At 45.1% G+C, this 23,365-nt stretch overlaps 1 protein-coding gene across 1 annotated transcript in view; it reads right to left on the bottom strand.

The window, feature by feature from the left end:
- Positions 1 to 23,365, bottom strand: part of EFNB1 (ephrin B1) — an 89,194-nt gene that overhangs the window by 23,768 nt on the left and 42,061 nt on the right. Inside the window, exons 2-3 of the mRNA XM_030208794.1 lie at positions 19,797 to 20,074; positions 293 to 385 (exon numbers count right to left, since the gene is read on the bottom strand). Of these exons, the coding sequence (XP_030064654.1) occupies positions 293 to 385; positions 19,797 to 20,074 (371 nt within the window). The remainder of the gene's footprint in view (positions 1 to 292; positions 386 to 19,796; positions 20,075 to 23,365) is intronic.

The raw sequence follows: 23,365 nt of genomic DNA, 5'->3' as shown, positions 1-23,365 counted from the left end.
GGCAAAGTTGGTGGTGGTGGTGGTGGCAGCGGCGGGGGGGGGGGGGTTCGGCAATGGCAGGGGGGGTCGGCGGCGCGGGGGGGGGGGGGGGCTAAAATGTGCCCTCTCACCTCGAGCTCTGGACCCCCCTCCCACTGAAGTCTGGCTACGCCCCTGGTCTCAGGTCATTCCCCCGAGTCTCCTATAACACAGAAACTGTGGCCAATGTGCCAGTGGGAATGAGGTTGTCCAGCCCCAGAATGGGGAGGGAGTCTTCCAACTCCTGTGCGAACGGTACTATGATGCGACTTACCTTGCCCAACTTTCATGATGATTTTCATGGAGCGTGACTGGCAGACACCACCTTCTCTGTTCTCTAGGCCTTCGAACGTGCCGTTGGAGGTGGCTAAAAAAGAAAGGGAAATGTGGTTAGGAAGGGGATTATTTACAGGCAAAGAAAGATGCAGAACGTCAACTCCTCACTAATGACAAGGGACTCGCTCCTGTTTATAAACAGCGTAGCAAACCCCTGAATGCAGCACCTCTCCCTCAGACCCGGCTACATTTTCCACCGCAAAATGCACACAGGTAAATCTAGATGGTTTCACCTCTAAAACATTTGCACATTTCCTCCATTTTCACCTAAACTGCATCTACCACATTTTAGGCCAATTCAAATACAGCAGGCTTAAGACTTCCAGGAACATGTGCATGAGACGGACCCTTCCTCCCCCCGAATCCAGCTACTGCCAGGTCTGTTTTGAACGCACTCACTCTTCAAATTTCAGCATTCCAGGACCTAAACTTTGCAAATTTCCCACTTGAACCATGACTTGAATCATTGTATCAAAAACTCAAGTGAAGATTAAAAAGTTGTTCTTTTAAACAAACATTTGTTACATGATTTGTGATCAGTTGAGGCTTTTAATGCAGAGTGCTGAACAGATGTGGAGACACAGATTGTAAACTGAAGCTCTCGCTTTTATTCTTAAAGTGTTCTTAAAAAACAATTGTAAAATGCTTCTCATCTTTTCTTATTTTATTAAACTGCTAAGATGGTATTTATGGACTGGTATTATAATCAAATGGCAAGTGACTTGCAAGATGTATAATTTCTGCCAGCCTTCTTACAAAATCTAAACCTGCAAACACTACTTCTAACCTGGATGCTTTGCCATCCTCACCTCTCATTACTCTAAAAGTTACTGCCATTTTGAACGGCCCCACCTTCCTTGTTTTAAAAGCTTTTGTTGGGGTTAAGCCCCAAGGTTATCACTGTATTAATGAAGCACCATGAATGTGGTAAAGGTGGTTAGCTTAGCAGGGTTTAAAAAAGGTCTGGGCGGCTTCCTAAAGGAATAGTCCATAGACTATTATTAAATTGGCTTGGGGAAAATCTACTGCTTATTTCTGGGATAAGCAGCATAAAATGTATTGAATTTTTGCGGGATCTTGCCAGGTATTTGAGACTTGGATTGGCCACTGTTGGAAACAGGATGCTGGGCTTCATGGACCTTTGGTCTGTCCCAGTGTGGCAATACTTTTGTACTTATGTAACCTCTTCCTTAGAGGGATCTGACTCTCCCAATTAAAGTAGAGGGGATGAGCAAACCAAGCTGCTGCTTCCCTGGTCTTTCTGTGCCCACAAAGTCACAAAAAGAAGCCGAATGAGTGAAAGATGTAGCGCCAAAGTCTGGCTTGGAGTCAGCGTCTAGCTATAGGATCCTCGATTCCCGAGGCCAATATTAACACCGATGAGCTCCTGAACTTAGGCACCCAAGTTACACATGTAAAGGGGCAGTTTTAAAATCATTTTGATTACAATTACTGAAAACTAACCTATTCAAAAAGGCATATCACAAAGATCCATCCTAAATACCAGTAAGAAATTTCCACCAGAACTACACAAAACGTAACCTTTAATTTTCTGATTGTTCAAAGTAACCTATTCACGACTGAAGTTTAATCTTATACCTTTTTACTTCTCAGCACGAAAATGAACTTTCTCTACCTGAATATCTAATCCTCTCTGTGACCTCCATCTTAACTATGTATTTTCTCTTTTCCAGAATTGGTGATCACCATTACGAACAACGTAAGCTACATTGAGCCTGCAAATAAGTGGGAAAATGTGGGATATAAATGTTACAAATAAATAAATAAATAAATTTTGTGTGTGGAAATAGTTCGTTATAAACTGCCTAGAGTTAACATGGGAAATATCGATTTGATCAGCTCGGGTTGGAACTGAACCTTCTGTGCGAGTTCATTTTCTTGAATATTTTGTGTATATTTAAAAGCAGGCGTAAGTGTGTTACTTTGGTCGGATATTTTTGGAACGGACTCTATGCACACACCTTTCCTTTGAAATTTGGTCTAAATTTAACCAAATACTGGCTGCACAAGTTATGTCACCTATTACAAACTCCTTTCTGAAAGGGTCTTTTGCAAAGTGGTGGTAAGACCAACGCAGGCTAAAACGGAACGACAGAAAGTCTAATGCGGACACCAGCGGCAGTTCTGGCTGGAGTGTGCATCATTTCCAGCGCTCCGGCAATTTTTTTCCTAGCGTGGTGCTAACCCGGCGGTAATCGGGCCTCGCTGTGCACTGCCTGGTTACCGTGAGAGCCCTTACTGCCACCTCAGTCAGAGCTCCCTGGCGAATGGCCACAAGGTAAGAGTTCTCTTACCGCGTGGCCATTTTTGGGGGAAGCATTTTACCGGCTGTGGTAAAAAGGGACCTGGCGCATGGGAAAAACAACCCTGCCGCTACCGCATGGCCCTTTTCCCCACAGCTTAGTAAAAGGACCCCTAATTTAGGCATTTATCAACAGCTGAAAATTCACCTAAATTCAGGAGTCCTAACATGTCAGCCAACAGCAGTGATCATGTCTTTACACACCGCCTACCACCAGCTAAATAAGACCCAGATATACCAGCACTCAACATAAGAGTAGCCATACTGGGTCAGACCAATGGTCCATCTCATAGGAACCAACTTTTCAAAATTATTAGGGGTGCTAAGCCCAGTGAAAATAACCCTTCCTTGGACACAAGGAATTTTCTCAATATTGAGGGTGCTCAAGCACCCACAGCACCCACAGAGTCGGCTCCTATGGTCCATCTAGCCCAGTATCCTATTTCCAACAGTGGCCAATCCAAGTCACAAGTACCTGGCAGAAACCCAATTAGTAGCACCATTCCATGCTACCAATCCCAGGGCAAGCACTGGCTTCCCCCATGTCTATCTCAGTAATAGACTATGGACTTTTCCTCCAGGAACTTGTTCAAACCTTTTTTTTCAATCCAGATACACTAACTGCTGTTACCACATCATCTGGCAGTGAGTTCCAGAGCTTATCTATTCTTTGAGTAAAGAAATATTTCCTCCTATTTCTTTTAAAAGTATTTCCATGTAACTTCCTCGAGTGTCCCCTAGTCTTTGGAACGAGTAAAAAAATCAATTTACTTCTACTCGTTCTACACCGCTCAGGATTTTGTAGACCTCAATCATATCTCCCCTCGTTCGTCTCTTTTCCGAGCTGAAGAACCCTAACTTCTTTAGCCTTTCCTCAAATGAGAGGAGTTCCATCCCCTTTATCATTTTGGTCGCTCTTCTTTGAACCTTTTCTAATTCTGCTATATCTTGTTTGAGATACGGCGACCAGAACTGAATGTAATACTTTAGATGCGGTCGCACCATGGAGCGATACAAAGAGTCATGAGATAGGAGGCAAGGTTCTGGTGAGGATTAGCAATTGGACAGAAAACAGAGGGTAGGGTAAAATGGCCATTTTTCTCAATGGAGGAGGGTGAATAGTGGAGTGCCGCAGGGATCTGTATTGGCACCGGTGCTATTTAACATATTCGTAAATGATATGGACATCGGAATGACGAGTGAGGTGATCAAACTTGCAGATGATACAAAACTATTCAAGGTTACTAAAACACATGTTGACTATGAAAAATTGCAGGAAGACCTTAGGAGATTGGAAGTCTTGGCATCCAAATGGCAGATGAAATTTAACGTGGACAAAAGGAAGGTGATGCACATTGGAAAGAATAATCCGAATCACAGTTACCTGATGCTAGGGTCCACCGCTCAAGAAAAAGATCTGGGTGTCGTACGTAATAAGCTGAAATCTTCTGCTCAGTGTGTGGTGGCAGCCAAAAAAGCAAACAGGATACTAGGAATTATTAGGAAAGGGATGGTGAGGAAGACTGAAAATACTATAATGCCTGTGTATCGCTCCATGGTGCAACCACACCTTGAGTACTGTGTTCAAAATCTATCCACCTAGGGCCGATATTCAGCACTATATCTACATATGTAGCAGGCAGAGAGTCAGGACTGATATTTATATGGTCCTCTTGCCCGTTAGCTATGCGAACGCTGGCGTTGGACATCACTAGTGTCCGCATAACTCCCAGGTCTATTCCAGACTCCACCCCGCACCTCCCAGGATAAACCAGCAAGTAAGGTGGAAACATTTAAAGTTATTTTTGTTTATGTAATTCTTTTTACGCCTATAGACATCTCTGTTTAATATGTATCGAATGTAATTTCTTCTCTGTTTTTGCAAACAGTTAACTGTAATTCATTTTGATCCTTTTAAGTGAGTTAGTGGAATACAAGTCGTATATTACAACGTCTGGTTAACTGTATTGAATATCTCTTTCTGACCCGCTGAGTGTGATCTAACTGGGTAGGAGCCTTTTCCTACTTGGTTACATTTGGATTTGACCTCTTTGTTTCTCTAAATTTAAGCTTTTTTTTTTTGTTGTCTGTATTTAGGATTTTGAAGTAGGTTTCCTACTGTTAAATTCCTTACTTTTTCCCTCTAATTCTGCCCTGTATCCACTCAATTTGGGCTCCCAGTAAACTCAGTCCCCGACTTAGGGCCTCAGCTCTCATCAGTTTTTGAAGGAACCACTTTTCAGCCTTCCAACCCCTTCAAAAACTGTCCTAAATTTAGGTTCCTAGAACATGGGCAGGGCCAGATCAGGAGGATGACGTTGGGCACTCAGCACTGAATTCCAGACTCCCAGACTGTCAATGGCTGCCCTAAATTTAAATACCATCTGTACCACACACAGCTATTTGTACGGGTACTTTCTGTCCTGGCTGGGTTCACAATCTAAGTAGCTGGGGCGACGGAGGGTTAAGTGACTTGCCCAGGGTCACGAGGAACTGCAGTGGGAATCGAACCCACTTCCTCAGGATCTCAACCCACTGCATTTTTACCATAAGGCTGATTAAACTTAGTCAAGAGCCACAACATCTAGGAACGCATAGCAGGCTAATAGAGATGCCGAACTTCACTGCCTCAGAGAATGTGATGTTGGATGGGTTCCTCTGCTCCAGTCCGCTACATCCGATTCTCGCCCTGGTTTCTATCCAACCTGGGATCCGGGCTCTGTATCCCAAGTCCTCTTGGATCTAGTTCCTGGTTTTGGGGTATTGTATTTTATCCGGGAGGTCCACTATGCATTCAGCACCATTCCTGTGAAGAACTATTCCCTCATCTCACCCCTGTCTCTACCCCCACGAAAAGGCTCGGCTTCTAGAACTTTCTTCCACATGTATCCGTCTGGAAGGTTAAATGTTTAAACACACGATTTCACCAGAACGTGCAAAGCAGTGCTAAAGTCCGTAGGGACAGGGAAAGCAGTCATCCTGCAGAATTGGGAGCCCCTGGGATGTCAATCAGCCCCCCCCCCCCCACCCCGCCTCGAGGATTGAGAAGTATTTAAGTCTCATCACAGGGAACCTTTGGTGTAAGTCCAGCGAGTGATGGGAAGAAAATGAAATAAAATGATCCAGGAGGTAACCCAACTCCTTGCAGCTCTCCTTACACACCTGCACCTGGGGAGGGAGGGGGCACCCGAGGGGGGGGAGGAGAGAAAAGGGTTTTATCTTCTGCCACCTGCTCCTCCTGTGGTCCTGGGGTGGGGAGGAGGCGGCTGCCTTGTTGAAGGAGAAAGCTGCTTTGTTTTACAATTTAGGACTGCATTACGGGAAAGACGGAGAGTTTCTCTCTTATTGGTCTCCCCCCCTCCCCCCCCCATCAGAAGTATGTGTTCTCATCTCCTGAAAGAAGCTGTGCAGGGCTGGGGGAGGCCGGGAGAGATTAACATTTGAGACTCGGCTCTGCCAGTGATATTAACAGTGACCTTTAAAGGCTCAGAGGCAGGAAAGCCAGCGAAATATGTACTGGAACAAAAACCCTGAAACCCCCCCCCCCTTACACACACACATCCAAGAACACACTCCCTAAATACCCAAACCCAGTACATGCACACATACAACCAGTATATCCATAAACACACGCTTCCCCCTCCCCACATAAATACGCTCTCCCCTCAATACTATTCTGCAAACACCTTCCACCTCTATCAGTACAGGTCTTTGTTTAAACAAGTACGATCGTCCGACAACATCCATGCGCTGCAGCCTGACTTTCCTAAGACCACCAAAATCTAAACTCAGGCCTCCCATCGCAACGGTATCCTCATCACAAAGTCAGAAAGCAAGCTGCACTAGCCTCCCTTCACAGGGCTTCCCACAGTCCAAGCAGGGGGAAGGGGAGTGGGCTGCGTCTGTAGCCCCCGCAGGACCAACTACAGCCGTGAGAGCACACGGCAAGCTCAGCGTTTACTATACCAAATACCGAATCAGTTCAAGAATCAGCACGAGATCAAGTCCACCCGAGAAGAGATCATTGGGGGGGGGGGGGGGGGGGGGAGGATGCATGGAGAACAAGGCTAGAAATGAAGACAATCTGTCCCCAGGCATCACAGATTTAGAGGTCATTGTTAGCGAGTCAGAGACGGAAAGGGGTTACAGGATTTAGTCTAGGGGTTAGAGACGGTATTTGAGAGAGAGCACGAGGTGTAGCAAAATTTACTCTAGGAATGATAGGTCACAGGCCAGGCTAGTGTAAGGGTGTCAGGGGACCCAGAAGGACCTTCAGCCTTATACCATAACCTTCAATTATCTGGCGGAACTTTAACTACCCACCATCCTCTCTCCCCCCCCCCCCAAAAAAAAAGAAATTCTGATAATAAAACCATATTGATCACTCCAACATCATCCTTCCCTGAATGATCCCACACAAATACATACTTGAATATCATTTCTGAACATTAATGTGGTTAGTATATCTGGATTTCAAAACAAGATTTGGAGAAGTTCCTGGAGAAAAAGTCCATAGTCTGCTATTGAGAGTAGTCAGTGCTGTCCCTGAAATTGGTAACATGGAATCTTCTTACTCTTTGGGATTCTGTCAGGTACTTGTGACCTGAATTGGCCACTACAGGAAGCAGGATACTGGGAAAGATGGACCTTTAGTCAGACCCAGTAGGGCAACTCTATGTTCTAAAATATGTTTATATTTATATATGATCTTCACACCTTTGACTCAATACTTGACGTCTCTTATGCAGCAACAGCAGCCATGTCTCATTTACGATAGATACTTTTTGTCTATTCCTCTTGGCAGAATAACTGGAGCTGTTTCAGGTTGGCAGCTGCAGGCTTCAAATCTTAACACAGATCTTCTAGTAGATTCAGGTTGGGACTTTGTTTCTTCTTCCTGAATCACTCCGTTACTGCTTTGGCTTTGTGTTAGGATCATTGTCCCGTTGGAAGGTGAATCTTCTCCCCAGCCCACTTCTCCTTCACGATCTGTCTATGCTTTGATTACCCATCTTTCCCTTGTCCTTCACAAGTCTCTTTATCCCTCCTGCTGCAAAGCATAACCCCCCCCCCCCCCCCACACACACACATACACACACACACACACAGCATAATGTTGCCACCACCCAGGACAAGCTCAAGGGGTTGCAGTGCCTTGAACCAACTTTAGCTTTTTCCCCCTACATTAACTCTCTTCCAACCAGCCAGTCCAAATCAACTCCCTTTCCAATGAGCTCCGTCCACTGGCATCGGCTCCGACTCACCCCAGGGGTCCTGAGGCAGGGTTACATTGGGAGGGGGGTCTCATCAGGCTCACAGCACCACCAGGGATTTAAAAGGTCCCACTGAAGGAGGGGATACTGGGTACTACCACTGGCAAATGCCACAGGTTTAAACATGTTCAATCTTCTAATTGTGCTGGTGGAAGTCCAAGGAGAGAGCAGAACAGCCAGCTCTGGCCACTGTGAAGGCTGAACCAGTGAGAAAGACTTTTGGTGTCCTGAGCCAGTGCCTCACCTAATCCTTTTACAGGAATCTCAGATCTCACAGTTGCCTTCTTCTACAATTTCCTTAACACAGGACTACTGACTTTGGAGGCACAGCCTTGGTGAACCAAACTGTTTCCACTTTACAGAGATATTCAAAATACATTGAAATTTTCTTCAAGACTTTTTTAGTAGCTCCCTGTTTGGCATGTTTAGACCTTTGCTTCAAATTCAAGTCATACAACAGAAACAGCTTGGTTCTCCGTGCAGCAGGAGTATTCAAACCAGCTCAACTACTATGACCGGAAACAGTCGCGTTCTAATTTATTATGGGTCTCATTAAGGCAATTTCTCAAAGCTGACCTAATTTGGGTTTGCTGACTCAGGCCGTGAAGACTTATGCAAATCAGGAATTTTGGTTTCTTCTTCTTTACCTCTTTAGAGTTTAAGTAGAAAATTGAAATCCAGAACTGCTAGGCCAGCATTCTCAGAAATGCTTCCCGTTCCAGAGGAGAGCAGAGCCGAACGTGTAGGTGAGACCATGATGCAGGGAGGAAGACTTCAGGTTTGTTAGGAATTGGGCAACATTCTGAGGAAGAGGGAGCATATTCTGAAAAGGCTGTGGCTGCTAGGTTTATAAAATCTTGATCCTAGGGGAAAGCCAACAGTCACGCATGAGCGCACGGTCCGGGGTGAAGAGACACTGGCAAAATCTCCAGTTGCAGTTACAGAAAAAAGATAAATTACTTTAATTTACACCCATCAACTACTATGCAGATGGCAAATACAAGCAAACACACTTTAATCTGTTTATATGCAAATGCCTGAAGTCCTAAAAATGAGATGCCAGTTGTACCATTCAGGGTTAACCATTCTATAGGAGTGGAGGAGTGGCCTCGTGGTTAGAGTGGTGGACTTTGGTCCTGAGGAACTGAGTTGGATTCCCACTTCAGGCACAGGCAGCTCCTTGTGACTCTGGGCAAGTCACTTAACCCTCCATTGCCCCATGTAAGCCGCATTGAGCCTGCCATGAGTGGGAAAGCGCAGGGTACAAATGTAACAAAAAAAAATTGTACTAAATTATAATGAAATGATAGAGAACACTGGTGGAGGGGTGGTGTTGTATATTAAGGATGTCATGGAATCAAACAGGATAAAAGGTCCTGCAGGAAACAAAGTGCAATGTGGAATCTTTATGGATAGAAATTCCACACGGGATGGGAGAGAGTATAGCAATGGGGGTATACCACCATCCACCTGGACAGAAGGAAGAGAGACAGATGGTGAAATGCTAATAGAAATGAAGGGGGCTAACAAATTTGGTAGCAAGAACAATGGTACATTTTATTTATCCCACTATTGATTGGGTAAATGTTTCATCAGGACACATTGGAAAAATTGAGCTTCTATATGACACAAATAACTAGTTTGTGGAGCAGCTGGTCCTGGAAACAACAAGGAGGTGAACTAGTCCTCACTGGAACGTAGACCTGGTACAAGATGCAAGGACAGTAGAGCTGCCTGGCAATAGTGATAATGCGTCAAATTTGTCAATGACATGAGGGACACAAAAGAGAACGACTGTTGTAGAATTTAATGTTTAAAAAGGCAAAGAAAGGAACGGTCGCAATGGTCAAAAGCCTCCGTGAGGTGAAGATATGTAAAAATATCTTGGAAGCAGAAACTAGATGTAGCCCATTCATTAAGATCAAAGACAAACTAAACGAGTGCCGACACAGTCAAAAAGGGTGAACTGAAAGGTTATTTACGCTAAAAGGGTGACTTTCAAAAAATGGAAAGTGGATCCAAGTGATGAAAACCGAAAACCAGCATAAGCACTGGTGAGTTAGCTGTAGAGGCAAAGCAAAAGAGAATCTGAAGAGCAGCTTGCCAAAGAGAAACTCATTGTAAAAACACTTTGAGAGTACACAGGGCTGGTCCAAGGATATCTGACACCCTAGGTGAAACTTCAGCGGTGAACCCCCCCCCCCCCCCCCCCCGACCCGACCCACCAGATGGCTCCCAGTTCAAGGCCCTTCCCCTCAGTCTCCATCATCTCTCTCATTCCTTCCTTCCTTCCCTCCACCTCTTCTACCACCCACAATTTGGTTAGGTCTTACCTCCTTCCCTTGCTCCAGTGATATAGATATGTATCGGGGCTTTGAGCATGCTGAAATCCTGCCAGATCTGCTCTCCCCCCCCCCCCCCCCCCCCCCACAGTGGTCTCCAGCATCTCTCCTCCTCAAGTCCTCTCTGATCTTTCTGTTTCCGAGAGGCTTTGTGAACATGCAAATACTCAAAGCCCTCTGCTGGCAACCGTGCATGTTCTACAGCTGCTGTTGGCTCCTGCATCGTTGCTCTGGAGGAAGGCAGGTAAGACCTGACGTGTGGGGGGAATGAAGGATTTAGGGGGCAGCTTTGCATTGGCACTGGAGATTAAGTACCAGTGCAAAGCTGTCCCCTCAAGCAGCTGCCTGGTCCGCTTAGTGGATGGGCCGGCACTGGCTGGAGAACCGGACAACAGACGTGCCCAGGGATAACGCAACAGCAAAAAAATCAACACTCTTTGCTTCGATCTTTACCAGAAATGTTGGGAAGAAACCTAGGCTGAAACGCTATTTGATGGTGGTGAATCAGAAGCTGAATCAAATCACGATGAACCGGGAAAAAGTAGTAGAGCCACACTAACAAGTTTAAAAAGTATCAAACCATCTGGATTAAACCCTAGAGCTCAGGAAGAATGCAAATGAAACTGCAGACCTATAACCTATCATTAAAATTGGCTATGGTACTCATGGACTGGAGCCTGGACAATGTAAACAGCAATTTTAACAAAAAGGGATCCAGAAGTGCAGACCAGTAAGCCCGACATCAGGGCCAGGCAAAATGGCGGAGGCCATTCTGACAAACAAAATGACAGAACACAGGGGGAAACAGGCTCAGTGGCTCATAACTAACATGGATTTAGCCTGACCAATCTGGAAGACTTTTTTTGAAGGAATTAGCAAATGCAGATAAAGGTGAGCTGCTTGATTTGTTGTTATCTATCAAATGTCTTCTGAAAAATGCCTCATAAGAGACTCCTGAGAAAGTTAAACAGCCATGGGATAAGAGGGAATTGGTTAAAAGATGGAAAACAGAGCAGAACAAATGGTCAACTCGCTCAACGGAGGAGGGTGAACAGTGGAGTGTCTTGGGGTTCTATACTGGGACCAGTACTGTTTTAACATATTTATAAATGAACTGTCCAGGAGTCAGCAGTCAAGAAAAAGTTCTAGGTGTCATTGTAGACAATACACTGAAATCTTCTGCCCAGTGTGCAGCGGCGGAGCCCAAAAAAGCAAGCAGGATGCTGGGAATTATTAGGAAAGATGTAAAATAAGACCAAGAATATTATAATGCCTCTCTATCACTCCATGGTGCGACCCCACCTTGAGTATTGCATTCAATTCTGGTCGCCGTATCTAAAAAAAAATATATAGTGGAATTAGAAAAGGTTCAAAGAAGAGCAACCAAAATGATAAACGGGGTGGAACGCCTCTCATATGAGGAAAGGCTAAAGAGGTTAGGGCTCTTCAGCTTGGAGAAGAGATGGCTGAGGGGGGATATGATTGAGGCCTACAAAATGCTGAGTGGTGTTGAACATGTAGAAGTGAATCGATCTTTCACTCTTTCAGAAAGTTCAAAGACCAGGGGGCACTCAATGAAATTACACGGAAATAATTTTAAAACAAATAAGGAGGAAATCGTTTTTCGCTCAAGCTCTGGAACTCGCTGCTGGAGGATGTGGTAACAGTGGTTAGTGTATCTGGGTTTTAAAAAGGCTTGGATAAGTTCCTGGAGGAAAAGTCCATAGTCTGTTATTGAGGTGGATATGGGGGAAGCCACTGCTTGCCCTGGGATTGGTAGCATGGAATCTTGTTACTCTTTGGGACCCTGGAATGTTACTACTAACTGGGTTTCTGTCAGGTACTTGTGACCTAGAACGGCCACTGTTGGAAGGAGGATACTGGGCTAGATGGACCATTGGTCTGACCCAGTATCGCTACTCTTATGTTCTTAACTATTCAGCTGTTAGATCATAAGCAAACAGAGGAATTGCAGGGGGACCTTTCAGGATTGGAGAACTGAGTGTCTAAATAGTAGATGAAATTTAATGTGGACAAATATGAAGTTTTTTTTGTTACATTTGTACCCTGCGCTTTCCCACTCATGGCAGGCTCAATGCGGCTTACATGGGGCAATGGAGGGTTAAGTGACTTGCCCAGAGTCACAAGGAGCTGCCTGTGCCGGGAATTGAACTCAGTTCCTTAGTTCCCCAGGACCAAAGTCCACCACCCTAACCACTAGGCCACTCCTCCACTGTTGCTACTATTTGAGATTCTACATGGAATGTTGCTGCTATTCCACTAGAAGTCGGGCCTTGCAGATCACCATTGTGGTCGCGCAGGCTTCTGCTTCTGTGAGTCTGACGTCCTGCACGTACGTGCAGGACGTCAGACTCACAGAAACAGAAGCCTGCGCAGCCTTCTACATGGAATGTTGCTAGTGGAATAGCAACATTCCATGTAGAATCTCCAATAGTAGCAACATTCCATGTAGAATCTCCAATAGTATCTATTTTATTTTTGTTACATTTGTACCCTGCACTTTCCACTCATGGTAGGCTCAATGCGGCTTACATGGGGCAATGGAGGGTCAGGACGTCAGACTCACAGAAACAGAAGCCTGCGCAGCCTTCTACATGGAATGTTGCTAGTGGAATAGCAGCATTCCATGTAGAATCTCCAATAGTAGCAACATTCCATGTAGAATCTCAAATAGTAGCAACAGGATCTCCAATAGTAGCAACATTCCATATAGAATCTCAATAGTAGCAACATTCCATGTAGAATCTCCAATAGTATCTATTTTATTTTTGTTACATTTGTACCCTGCGCTTTCCCACTCATGGCAGGCTCAATGTGGCTTACATGGGGCAATGGAGGGTTAAGTGACTTGCCCAGAGTCACAAGGAGCTGCCTGTGCCTGAAGTGGGAATCCAACTCAGTTCCTCGGGACCAAAGTCCACCACCCTAACCACTAGGCCATTCCTCCACTGTTGCTACTATTTGAGATTCTACATGGAATGTTGCTATTCCACTAGCAAAATTCCATGTAGAAGTCGGCCCTTGCAGATCACATATGTGGCCGCGCAGGCTTCTACATGGAATGTTGCAAGTGGAATAGCAACATTCCATGTAGAATCTCCAATAGTAGCAACATTCCATGTAGAATCTCCAATAGTATCTATTTTTGTTACATTTGTACCCTGCGCTTTCCCACTCATGGCAGGCTCAATGCGGCTTACATGGGGCAATGGAGGGTTAAGTGACTTGCCCAGAGTCACAAGGAGCTGCCTGTGCCTGAAGTGGGAATTGAACTCAGTTCCTCAGTACCCCAGGACCAAAGTCCACCACCCTAACCACTAGGCCACTCCTCCACTTAGGAAACAATTTCAGATACAAGATGCCAAGTTCAAATTTGGGAGTCATCACCTGGGAAAAGGCCTTGGAGTTATTGTGAACAATATTGAAATTGTCTGTTTAGTGCGCTATGGTTTTTACAATTCAACAAAACAATTTTGATGCTATTAGTACAGGAATAGAGAATAAAACTGTACAGCATAACCACCTCTGTCCTGGAAGCTGATCTCAAAAAACGATAGTGAAACTAGATAAGGTACAGAAAAGGGTAACCAAAAATGATGAAAGAACAAGTCCTCTGTGAGGAAAGGCTAAACATGTCAGGAGAAGAGACGGCTGAAAGGGTTGTAAAATTCTGACTGGGGGGTCTGGGAAATTTGGGAACAGTTCACCCTTTCACATAGTGCTGAGATAACAGGCCAGGCAGTGCTTTTCAACCCATCTGGAGGAAGTAAGCTTTCACCCAACAGTGTTAAGCTGTGGCACTTATTGTCAGAAGTTATAGTGAAAACAGTTAACATATCTAGGTTTATAAAAGGCGAGTTCTTGGAGGAAAAGTCTGTATTAAGTTTTTAAAAAATTATTACGGAGGCTAACTGTACTGCCAACTGTATAAAAATATAAACTAAAAATGAAAGCACTGACATAGGGGGTGAGAGGAGAAAGGCAGGTCAAAAGAAGGGAGGAAGAGTTGAGTAAGAAAGCGAGAGGGGGGCCAGGGTGGGGAAGGGAGAGGGGGGGCCCCACTGCTGTGCTGTTTAAGCCGAGCACAAGAAAGGCTATCCAAAGCTGAGACGAAAGGTTTTGACCTGTAGTAGCTGGTTCTGTGGGTGCTGTGCACCCCAGTACTGAGCAAGCTTCTTCGCTCTGTCCAGGGAGGGCTAATTTGTATTGTGTCTGAAACCCCAATCATTTGGAAATGTTGCCGATCGTTGCTAGCCAGGTAACCTTGGGAAAGTCAGCGAATCCCTGGATGTAAGAACACAGAAAGGATGCATTGTTTGGGATCCTGGATTGGCCACTGTTGGAAAGAGGATAGAGAGACCGATGGACCTCTGGTCTGACCCAGTATGGTAAGGCCTATATTCTGTGGTGAAACAGAGACATTCAGTGAGGTTTACTGGCAGAGCAGTGGGGGTGGATCTGACGGCAGGAATGAAATGCACTGACAAGAGCTGTATATTTAACAACTCCATGTCCCCTCGCTCTCCTGTCGCTCTCCTGTCCCTCCCCCCCCCCCCTACAAAAATGCATCTTCAGCATCCTCTCCCCTCTGAGCCCCCCCCCCCCCATACACACATAATTCGGCACCTCCTCCTCTCCCTGGTTGCCTGACCCATAGACTGGCATATATCCCCCCTCCCCAAACCTTCCTCTCAGCCCCCCCCCCCCCCCCCGAGTCCAGCAGTTCTCCCACATCCTCCCCCCCCCCCCAGTCCATCAAACCCCACTTCTTAGCCAGCAGCAGCCATAACACACTGCCTGGGCTGACCTGGGGCCTTTCCTCTGCTGCATCCTACCCTCATTTGAACAGGAAGTTGCATCAGGGGGTGGAACGCAGCAGAAGAAGGCTCCAGGTTGGCCCAGATAGCACCAGGTAGCGTATTATGGCTACCACTGCTGACAAAGAAGTGAGGGGGGGGGGGGGGGAATGAATTTTGCCCGATTAAGCAACTCTTACCAGAAGAGAGAAAAGCAGCGAGAAAGCAGAGAGAGAATGAGGCGGGCAGAGGATAAGCAGTGATCCACAGCATGACAAATGAGCTCTGACAGGACCCTCGTTGCCCCGACTCGCTGGTGCGCTATTGGTTTATTGTAGTCAGGCAAGTCAACTGGAAATAACAGTTTGCAACAATCCATGGGAGAGTGAAAAACAAAACTACAGGCTGCACTTAGGTAAGGCAGTTCCCAGAACCAGCAGGAGCTCCTCAGGTTCAATGCTAGGCCAAGCCAGAGGCAGAAACACCGTTATTTACTACTTCTTATTTTAGCAAGAAATAGAGAAAGGGTTAGAAGGTACGAAGGACAGAGGATAACGGATTCTAGAGTCAGGGAAAGAGAGAGCACAGACTGACGCACTAACATTAACTACCTAGAACATACCGGAACTCTAGCAAAAGTTCGACAGATAAACTACATCCACAAAACAGACCCTAAAAAGCAATAAAGAACAGAATGAGGACACTTCACTTCCCTGCTCACTATCACCCCCCTCCCCCACCAAAGGGTACTTCAATTGCTGGTGTCACCTCTGTAAAAACATCACTTAAGAACGTAATAGCCGCCATACTGGGTCAGACCAATGGTCCATTTAGCCCAGTATCCTATTTCCAAACAGTGGCCAAGCCAGGTCACAAGAATCTGGCAGAAACCGAAATCGTGGCAACATTCCATGCTACCAATCCCAGGGCAAGCAGGATTTTCCCCATGTCCATCTCAGTAATAGACTATGGACTTTTCCTCCAGGAACTTGTCCAAACCTTTTTTTTTAATCCAGATACGCTATCCGCTGTTACCACATCATCTGGCAGCGAGTTCCAGAGCTTAATTATTCTTTGAGTGAAAAAATATTTCCTCCTATTTGTTTTAAAAGTATTTCCATGCAATTTCATTGAGTGTCCCCTGGTCTTTGTACTTTTTGAAAGAGAGAAAAAAACAAAATCAATTCACAAAGTCCCTCCACTACCAGGTACACTCACAACGTAATACTCTAGAAACACAAACACGCAGCCACATCTGTCATATCCTCTCACAGCTACAACCCTGCTAATGAAAAGGCATCACCAGATATATTACAGCAGGCCCTGGAACCCGAATACACCTGTCTTCTAGTAGGAAGAGATGAGAAAACAGAACAAGCCAGAGACCCTACACAGCAATTACAACATGCTGGTGTGCTTATAGGAATTTATAACAGGAATCGTACAAAATACTTGAAAAATGTGACTATTTTATGAAGGCAACATACATGTGTTTCACAGGGTCCTACAGTTATCCAGACTACAGCAAAGTTACACCTGGAACCTTCTACATGCATTATACATGGGTATTTTTTTTGTTTAATTATAGAATATGCTTTTCCACACAACTCCACACCATCTCTACCCCAACCCTGGCCCCATAACGCTTAATGCCCAGCCCACTGGGCTGTGGAGTCGGTACACCAAACCTCTGACTGATATTAGACGTCAAATATTTTGGCCAGGGCAAAGATAAAGTATAAAATGAGAAATTTACCATATATTATAAAGTTCCCCCTTTTTTTTTTGGCTTTACAGGCTTTTTAGCAGTACGTAGTTATATGGTGAAAAGGGTAGACTGTGGAGTGTCTCCCGCTTTGTTTAATCTGTTGCTCCAAGCTTTGGGAACGGAGCTTGAGCGGCTAAAAATACCATTTCGTATTTATGCAGATGACATTTACCAACCGCTAAAGATTGGGTCGCCACCTTGAACAGCATGATGGGTTGCATCAGACTTACTGATATTGGATTTCTACTAATTGTTTAAAAGTAAAATCGAGAAAAAACTTAAGTTTCTATGGCTGGAACCGGAACGTCTAAACTTTCCACATAATTTTCAAATAGGAACTGATTCTTTTCTTTTCCAGATCTTTTCATGAGTCTTTGTAGTTGAAGTGGATACTTTGACCTTTTCAAATCATGTTAAGCAGATTGTACAAAAATCTCTCTTTACTATGCTTAAATTAAGTAATTCAAAAAATGTTTTGGAGTTGCTGAACTTAGATTCTGGTTCAAGCATTAGTTCTAATCATATCATTTTATTTATTTATCAGGATTTATTTACCGCCTTTTAGAAAGAATTCACTCAAGGCAATATTGTATTTGTTGGCCGTCTACAGAAATTACTGAGTAGAATACAATTGGTGCAGAATACTTACATTTTCAGTTTCTAGACCTGAATCTGCTACTCCACTTCTTACGAAGCTTCACTGGCTTCCGACTGACGCCAGGGCTCAACTTAAACTTTAGTTTACAAAGTATTAACTGGGTTAAACCCTTTCGTTCTTACTGACTGGGCAAATTGCGTAAATTGATGTTGCTATAGTTTCCTCCAATCAGACAGCTTAGGTATAAATCTATATTCAATTCGTCTTTATCAGGCTGTTGAACTTTGAAATTTGCACTCTCTCAATTACTTAAACTTTCGTAAATTGAGAAGTTTTTTGGAGTTTAATTTTGTTTTATTTTTGAAATTTATTGTAGGTCCTGGAGAGTTTTGATCCAGCCTTATTTATGTAATCCACAACAAACTGGTCAGGTGTTTTGCGAAACAGAAGTACTGCATAGTAGGTACCTTTTTACCGACTCCAAATCCATCCACATTGCTTCTGACCATCTCCACCGTCTTGCTTGTACAGATTTACAACCGTTTCCCACATGTACAATATAATCTACACATGGAGACAGCCTCTCGCAAACTGGCATGCAGATAACGCCTACCTCAGGGATCTGCCTGCAGACAGGAGTTACGAACACTTGTGTATTTTATTACAAACACATTTACCCGCCACTGGGGGTCACTGTATACAAAGGAACATAGCTGCCTGTGTTGACTGACTTTCACATCTGCAACTGTTCATTAGCCCCTGCATGTTCATTCCCCCTAAGTGGCAGAAAAGCCGTTAGACTAGATGTGTTAACTGGTCTTTATCTGCCATTAGTCACATGCAGAGAACCCAGACTGGCCAACAGCTACAGAATCAAGGACCACAAATTAGAAAGGTGCAGACAAAACTGACCCAGAAGTCCCAAGAAGCAAGACCCTGCCTGCAGTGCAACACTGGAAAACCAGCCATGCATTTCCTATTGCAACAGACTGAAATGTACATTTCCCAGAACCGAGAGAGGAAAATCAGCATGAGCAGGAGAACTGTACAATCCTGGAGGGAAAGAGGAGAAATGGCAGTGAAAGCAGGAAAACAGAATGTGATCCAACCAGGGACAATATGACCAGAACCTGGCAAACTTTTTTCTTTTCTGTTCACATCACGTGGGAAAACACATTTATCAATTTACCAATCAAACGGACAAGTCTTGTTAAGTTGCCGTTTACCTGCGGAAAAGGTGAAAACTGCCCACCCATGGTGATTTTCCCCAGGTTCTGCTAATGAGACAGACATGGTGAAGAGACTGCTTGCCCTGGGATCAATAGTATGGATCTTGCTACTATTTGGGTTTCTGCCAGGTACTTGTGACCTGGATTGGCCACTGTTGGAAGCAGGAAACTGGGCTAGATGGACCACTGGTCTGACCTAGTATGGCTACTCTTATGTTCTGCCGTGTTACTTATTCAGAGTCTGTTTCACCTCGCATCCTTTTCCCTTTGGCAGTTCACACAGTCAGTGGAGTCCGTCGCTGGCCCTGACTGGGTGCCTTTTCTTAAAGAAAATTACCCTTAAAGAAAATAACCCTTAAAGAAAATAACCTTTCCCTCACAGTGGGTTGATATACGAGTTACTTAGCATTTTGTCATTTTTTTTCCCACATCAGAAAAGGGACAGAAGGGATGATGAGGCTGGCGCTGAGGAACAAGGTTCACGCAGGGCTCTCGTTTGAAAAGCCCCACGTGGACTTGGTGCCAGTTCATTTGCACCCCCCGTCTGAAAGCAGGTTCGAATTTTCATGCTCAGGTGCAACCCAAGCCCTCCCCTTTTCAAAGGGAAATCTTGTGTGGAGTTTCTCTTTGCAGCCCTGCATGTGAAATGCACGATGTACCTGCAGGGCTTACAAACATTGCAGGCAGTTAGAAAATCTCCCCTTTTATACAGACGGGGATTCTTTAACAAGGCGCTCGGTTACGCTCCCATTTGAGTGTGAAAATTATAGACAAAAGTAGCACTTATGCAATCACGCTTAGGGCACATGTAACTGCAAGGGGGTCCCAGGTATGCGCATAACTTACAGAATACGGTACGTTGTGCGCGCTTTTGCTGCATTTAAATGCCACGATGCCAGATTACACTGGTATTGTATGACAGAATCTGGGTGCGCAGATGCAGGCTCTCACCGCCCCCCACTTACAGAATTACCTCCACAGTGTAGAACGTTTGTGAATTCTGAAGGTGGGAAAAGTGGAGACGGGGGGGGGGGGGGGGGGGGGGGGCTCAGCAGACAGAGAATGCCAGGGCCCAGCCCGGCGCTCACTTACAGGTAATAAAGTAATCCTGCTGGCGTTTGAACTCCAAGCCCATGTAGTTGGGGCTGAACTCTTGAAACTTGATAGTGAAACGGATCTCATGTTCAGGCCGGTTGCACGTCACCAGTACGTTAGGGTCCATGACAGTACTGCAAGTTTCCACCTGCTCTTTTTTAACCAGATACAGCTTGTAGAATTCATAAGAGTGCGATGGCTCAGACTTCGGACAGATAATATCCAACTTGTCTCCGATTTCCGGGTATATAACCAGACCCTTCCCAGGCACAAACCTATGGGAGCAAGGAAAAAAAGAAGCAGGGTTAGAGCTGGGAGGAAAGAGGAGCACTTACTGCTAATTTCTATAGCCCCATTAGATGTGCTAGGTACATACAAACCTTGCCCGACGGAGTTTACAATGGCATTAAAATACAATTTCAGAACATACAGTTATCGTAGAAAACAAGGTTAAAGCACCCAAACATCCTGTAGGTAGCAGGTAGGCAGTAACATTTAGGATGATTTTCTGGTTTCAGGACAGTATTGATACCGGAATACAGTCAGACACCCTTGATTAATCCAGTGTCAATACTGAAGGCAAATCTTTAAGAAAATAATAATAATTGTACTTTGGGGGTCCAGATTCTTGAAGAATTCTAGGTTAAGTACCATCAGGACCAGGAGTCTTCCTCGACTTAATGGTTCACCCCATTAATGGGAGGAGCCCATGTGACTAACGTACAACCCCGCAGCATTTTGCAGCAGAATTGAAGTCGCTTTCTTTTGGTGTCCTCGCTGCCTGAGGTTTCTCAGTGCTGGTGTTGATCTCTGGTGCCTTGTGTGGTGTAAGCCGACAGACTACACCAAGCTAAGCACCAGAAATCAGATTTCCATTATTTCTCTTATCTTTTGCCATTTGGTATACCACCCTTTATAAACCATCCTGATGTCTTTGATGATCACTGGAAATGTAAGCGACAAAAAATAACCCAAGAAACATTTTTAGACAAACATAACGAGTAACACATCATCAACCTCTAACCATGCGAATAGAGGAGCAGGTGGTCACAACGGTTCTCTGTAACACCTATACTCACTGGAAGGATTTGACATGGAGCCAGGCCCTAACAGACGCCATATGTTTAAGGGAAGATTCGGTCTGAAGGTTCACTGGTAAGCAGGTTCAGACTGCTGGAGCCTGGCAGCTACAGGTATCTGAGCTGAATTTGGCAGGGAAAGGAATCACGAGAATTTGTATTAGGGGAGCTAAGTGAAGAGAAATGCTGGAAGGGGGTTAGGCAAGCAGCCAAATAAATGGGAGTACCTGTATAGCAACCGCAATATGTGAGAAGTAATATTTTATAATAAATCCAGCTCTGAATGGGTAATCGACGTTGCTCCTGCAAAAGTGGAGTGACAGTCAAATTTTTTTGCATCAAATGTTTTTACAGCTGTATTCTCAAGTTGTAAACATTTAAGTTGATATTGAGAAGTGACAAGCGAAAAAGAGAATTTCAATGGTTTAGAATTAATGCATCCGATAGTCTTCAGGGGCTTAACATTCAGAAGCAGCACTGGAAATGCTGAACAGAAAAGTGTAAGAAAACTGGGAAAGCATTAGCAGGATGCTCAGGTACTTAAGGAGAAGTCATCAGCTGCAGGAAACAGGAGGTAATGTTGCCTCTGTACAGGTCCCATGCGGGTCGCCACCTTGACTGCTCTGTTCATTTTTGGAAACTGTATCCTTGTAAGGACACAGGGAGGTCACTGAAATCACAGAATGTCTGACAAACCCTACAAGGAAAGGCTTAAGACCCCCAAACTATACTCACCGGAAGGGGTAGGGCAAACATTCAAGTATTTAGCAGGTTTCACGAAAATACCCAAAAAATAAATTCTGGAACAGAAGGCAGGAGAGTTCAGAGGAAACATCTTAAGCAACAGCCTAGCTGATGTGTGGAATTGGAGCTGAAAGAGTCCCAGACACCAGGTCACCCTGGCATCTAACGCCAGAGGAGCTCCAGCAGCTGCCCAGGCCAGAAAACAGAGCAGCAGAAACTGGGAAAATCAGCAAATGCCGTGAGGGCTGGAAAGAGGAAAAAACAGTTGCCAGAACCTGACAGCGACATGGTAGTGGCAGAAGCAAGGGGCAGCCACTGGACTACAGAAGATAGGGAGGGGCTGGAGAAGGGCAAGAGGTGAAAGAAAAGCTACGCTGGAGACTAATGATTTCGGCTAGCAGCTAAATTCTCAAAACCTTGCCAGTCCTGTCCAAAACCATTTACCAGGATAACCACAACTTGGGCTGAATTTAGACTTGTTTGTGCCAGAGGCAGACAGCAAAAGACAAGTGGCACAGTGACAGAGCACAATAAATGGGACCCTGGGTATTGGTTTTATAGGATAGAAACGGAGGGGGTGAAAAGATGGACATGGCAAAGCTGACATGTACAGAGTGCTGGCACAGGGGAGGCGGCAGGGTAAACCAGCTGCCAGCACAGACCTTAAGATGTTCTCTGGTATAATCAGGTAGGTATTTGGGGGGGGGGGGGGGGGGGGAGGAGGAGGTCCACCTAACAGGAGCAGAAAAATGACTTATCTAATCTGATCTATAGTCCCCAACTATGGGGAAAAGGAGGCAGCGAAATCTCCTGCAGGGGGGGGAGGCAGGGCAAGTAAGGGCACAGAAGGATCAAGGCCAGAGCTTATAGCACTATCAATGCTCAAACTGGATTAGTTTAGGCCATGGGGTTCACCCAGCCAGTCGCATGAAACAGATTCACAGGTTTCTACCTCCATTCCATGCAAAATCTCTCATATGCATATTCATTCCGGGAAACTTGAAAACCTGGATGTGTCCGGAGGACTGGGCTGAGAACCCCTGAACAGACTCCCATCACTATCCACCAACATTTACCCAGTTATTTCATTTAGCAGGAGGTTAAGCCTCAGTGCTCGTGTATTCCATTTCCTATTTCTTCCCTCGCTGCTGCTCAGGTGGTCAGCTACGGGAAAGAAAGCAACCAACAGACTCTCAAAGCTGCCTAAGGGAGCATCAATATTTAATTTCCAGCAAAAAGGAAACCCATTAACTCATCTATAATGTATTTATTCTGCTTTCTAGCAGCGCTGCCTGCTCCCCCACTGTACCTCTTCCACTTTAAGGAGTAACTTCTCTCTCCCTCATCACAAACTAACTCCAGACAGAACCTGCTAAGTGCCAAACATGGCAGCTGTAAGGAAGGCCCCAGTGCCTGGCACATTTTTTTGGGCCCGAGCCAGAAAATCAGCTGCCACGAAGGGGACACCAACGACTGATCTTCATTCAGTAACAGCTGTATTCTCAAGTTGTAAACATTTAAGCTGATATTGAGAAGTCAAGGCAGAGAAAAGAAAACCCTTCAGCAACGAGAGAGAGAGGTAAGTTCTCTCTGTGCATCTCCTACCCTGCAGCATTCCTCTGCCTCATGCCAGCTCTGAACCCCCAAGCTGCCGTGGTAGAAATCAGAAGAAGGAAACAGAGATGATTTACCTCATTTTGAGCACTGCACAGCTCCCGCCTGGTTCCTTTCAGACTCCTATCC

This window comes from Microcaecilia unicolor, chromosome 7, assembly GCF_901765095.1.
Source record: "Microcaecilia unicolor chromosome 7, aMicUni1.1, whole genome shotgun sequence".
Lineage (NCBI taxonomy): Eukaryota > Metazoa > Chordata > Amphibia > Gymnophiona > Siphonopidae > Microcaecilia > Microcaecilia unicolor.
The sequence above is the reverse complement of the archived record's forward strand: the minus strand, read 5'-3'. Positions and strand labels throughout refer to the sequence as shown.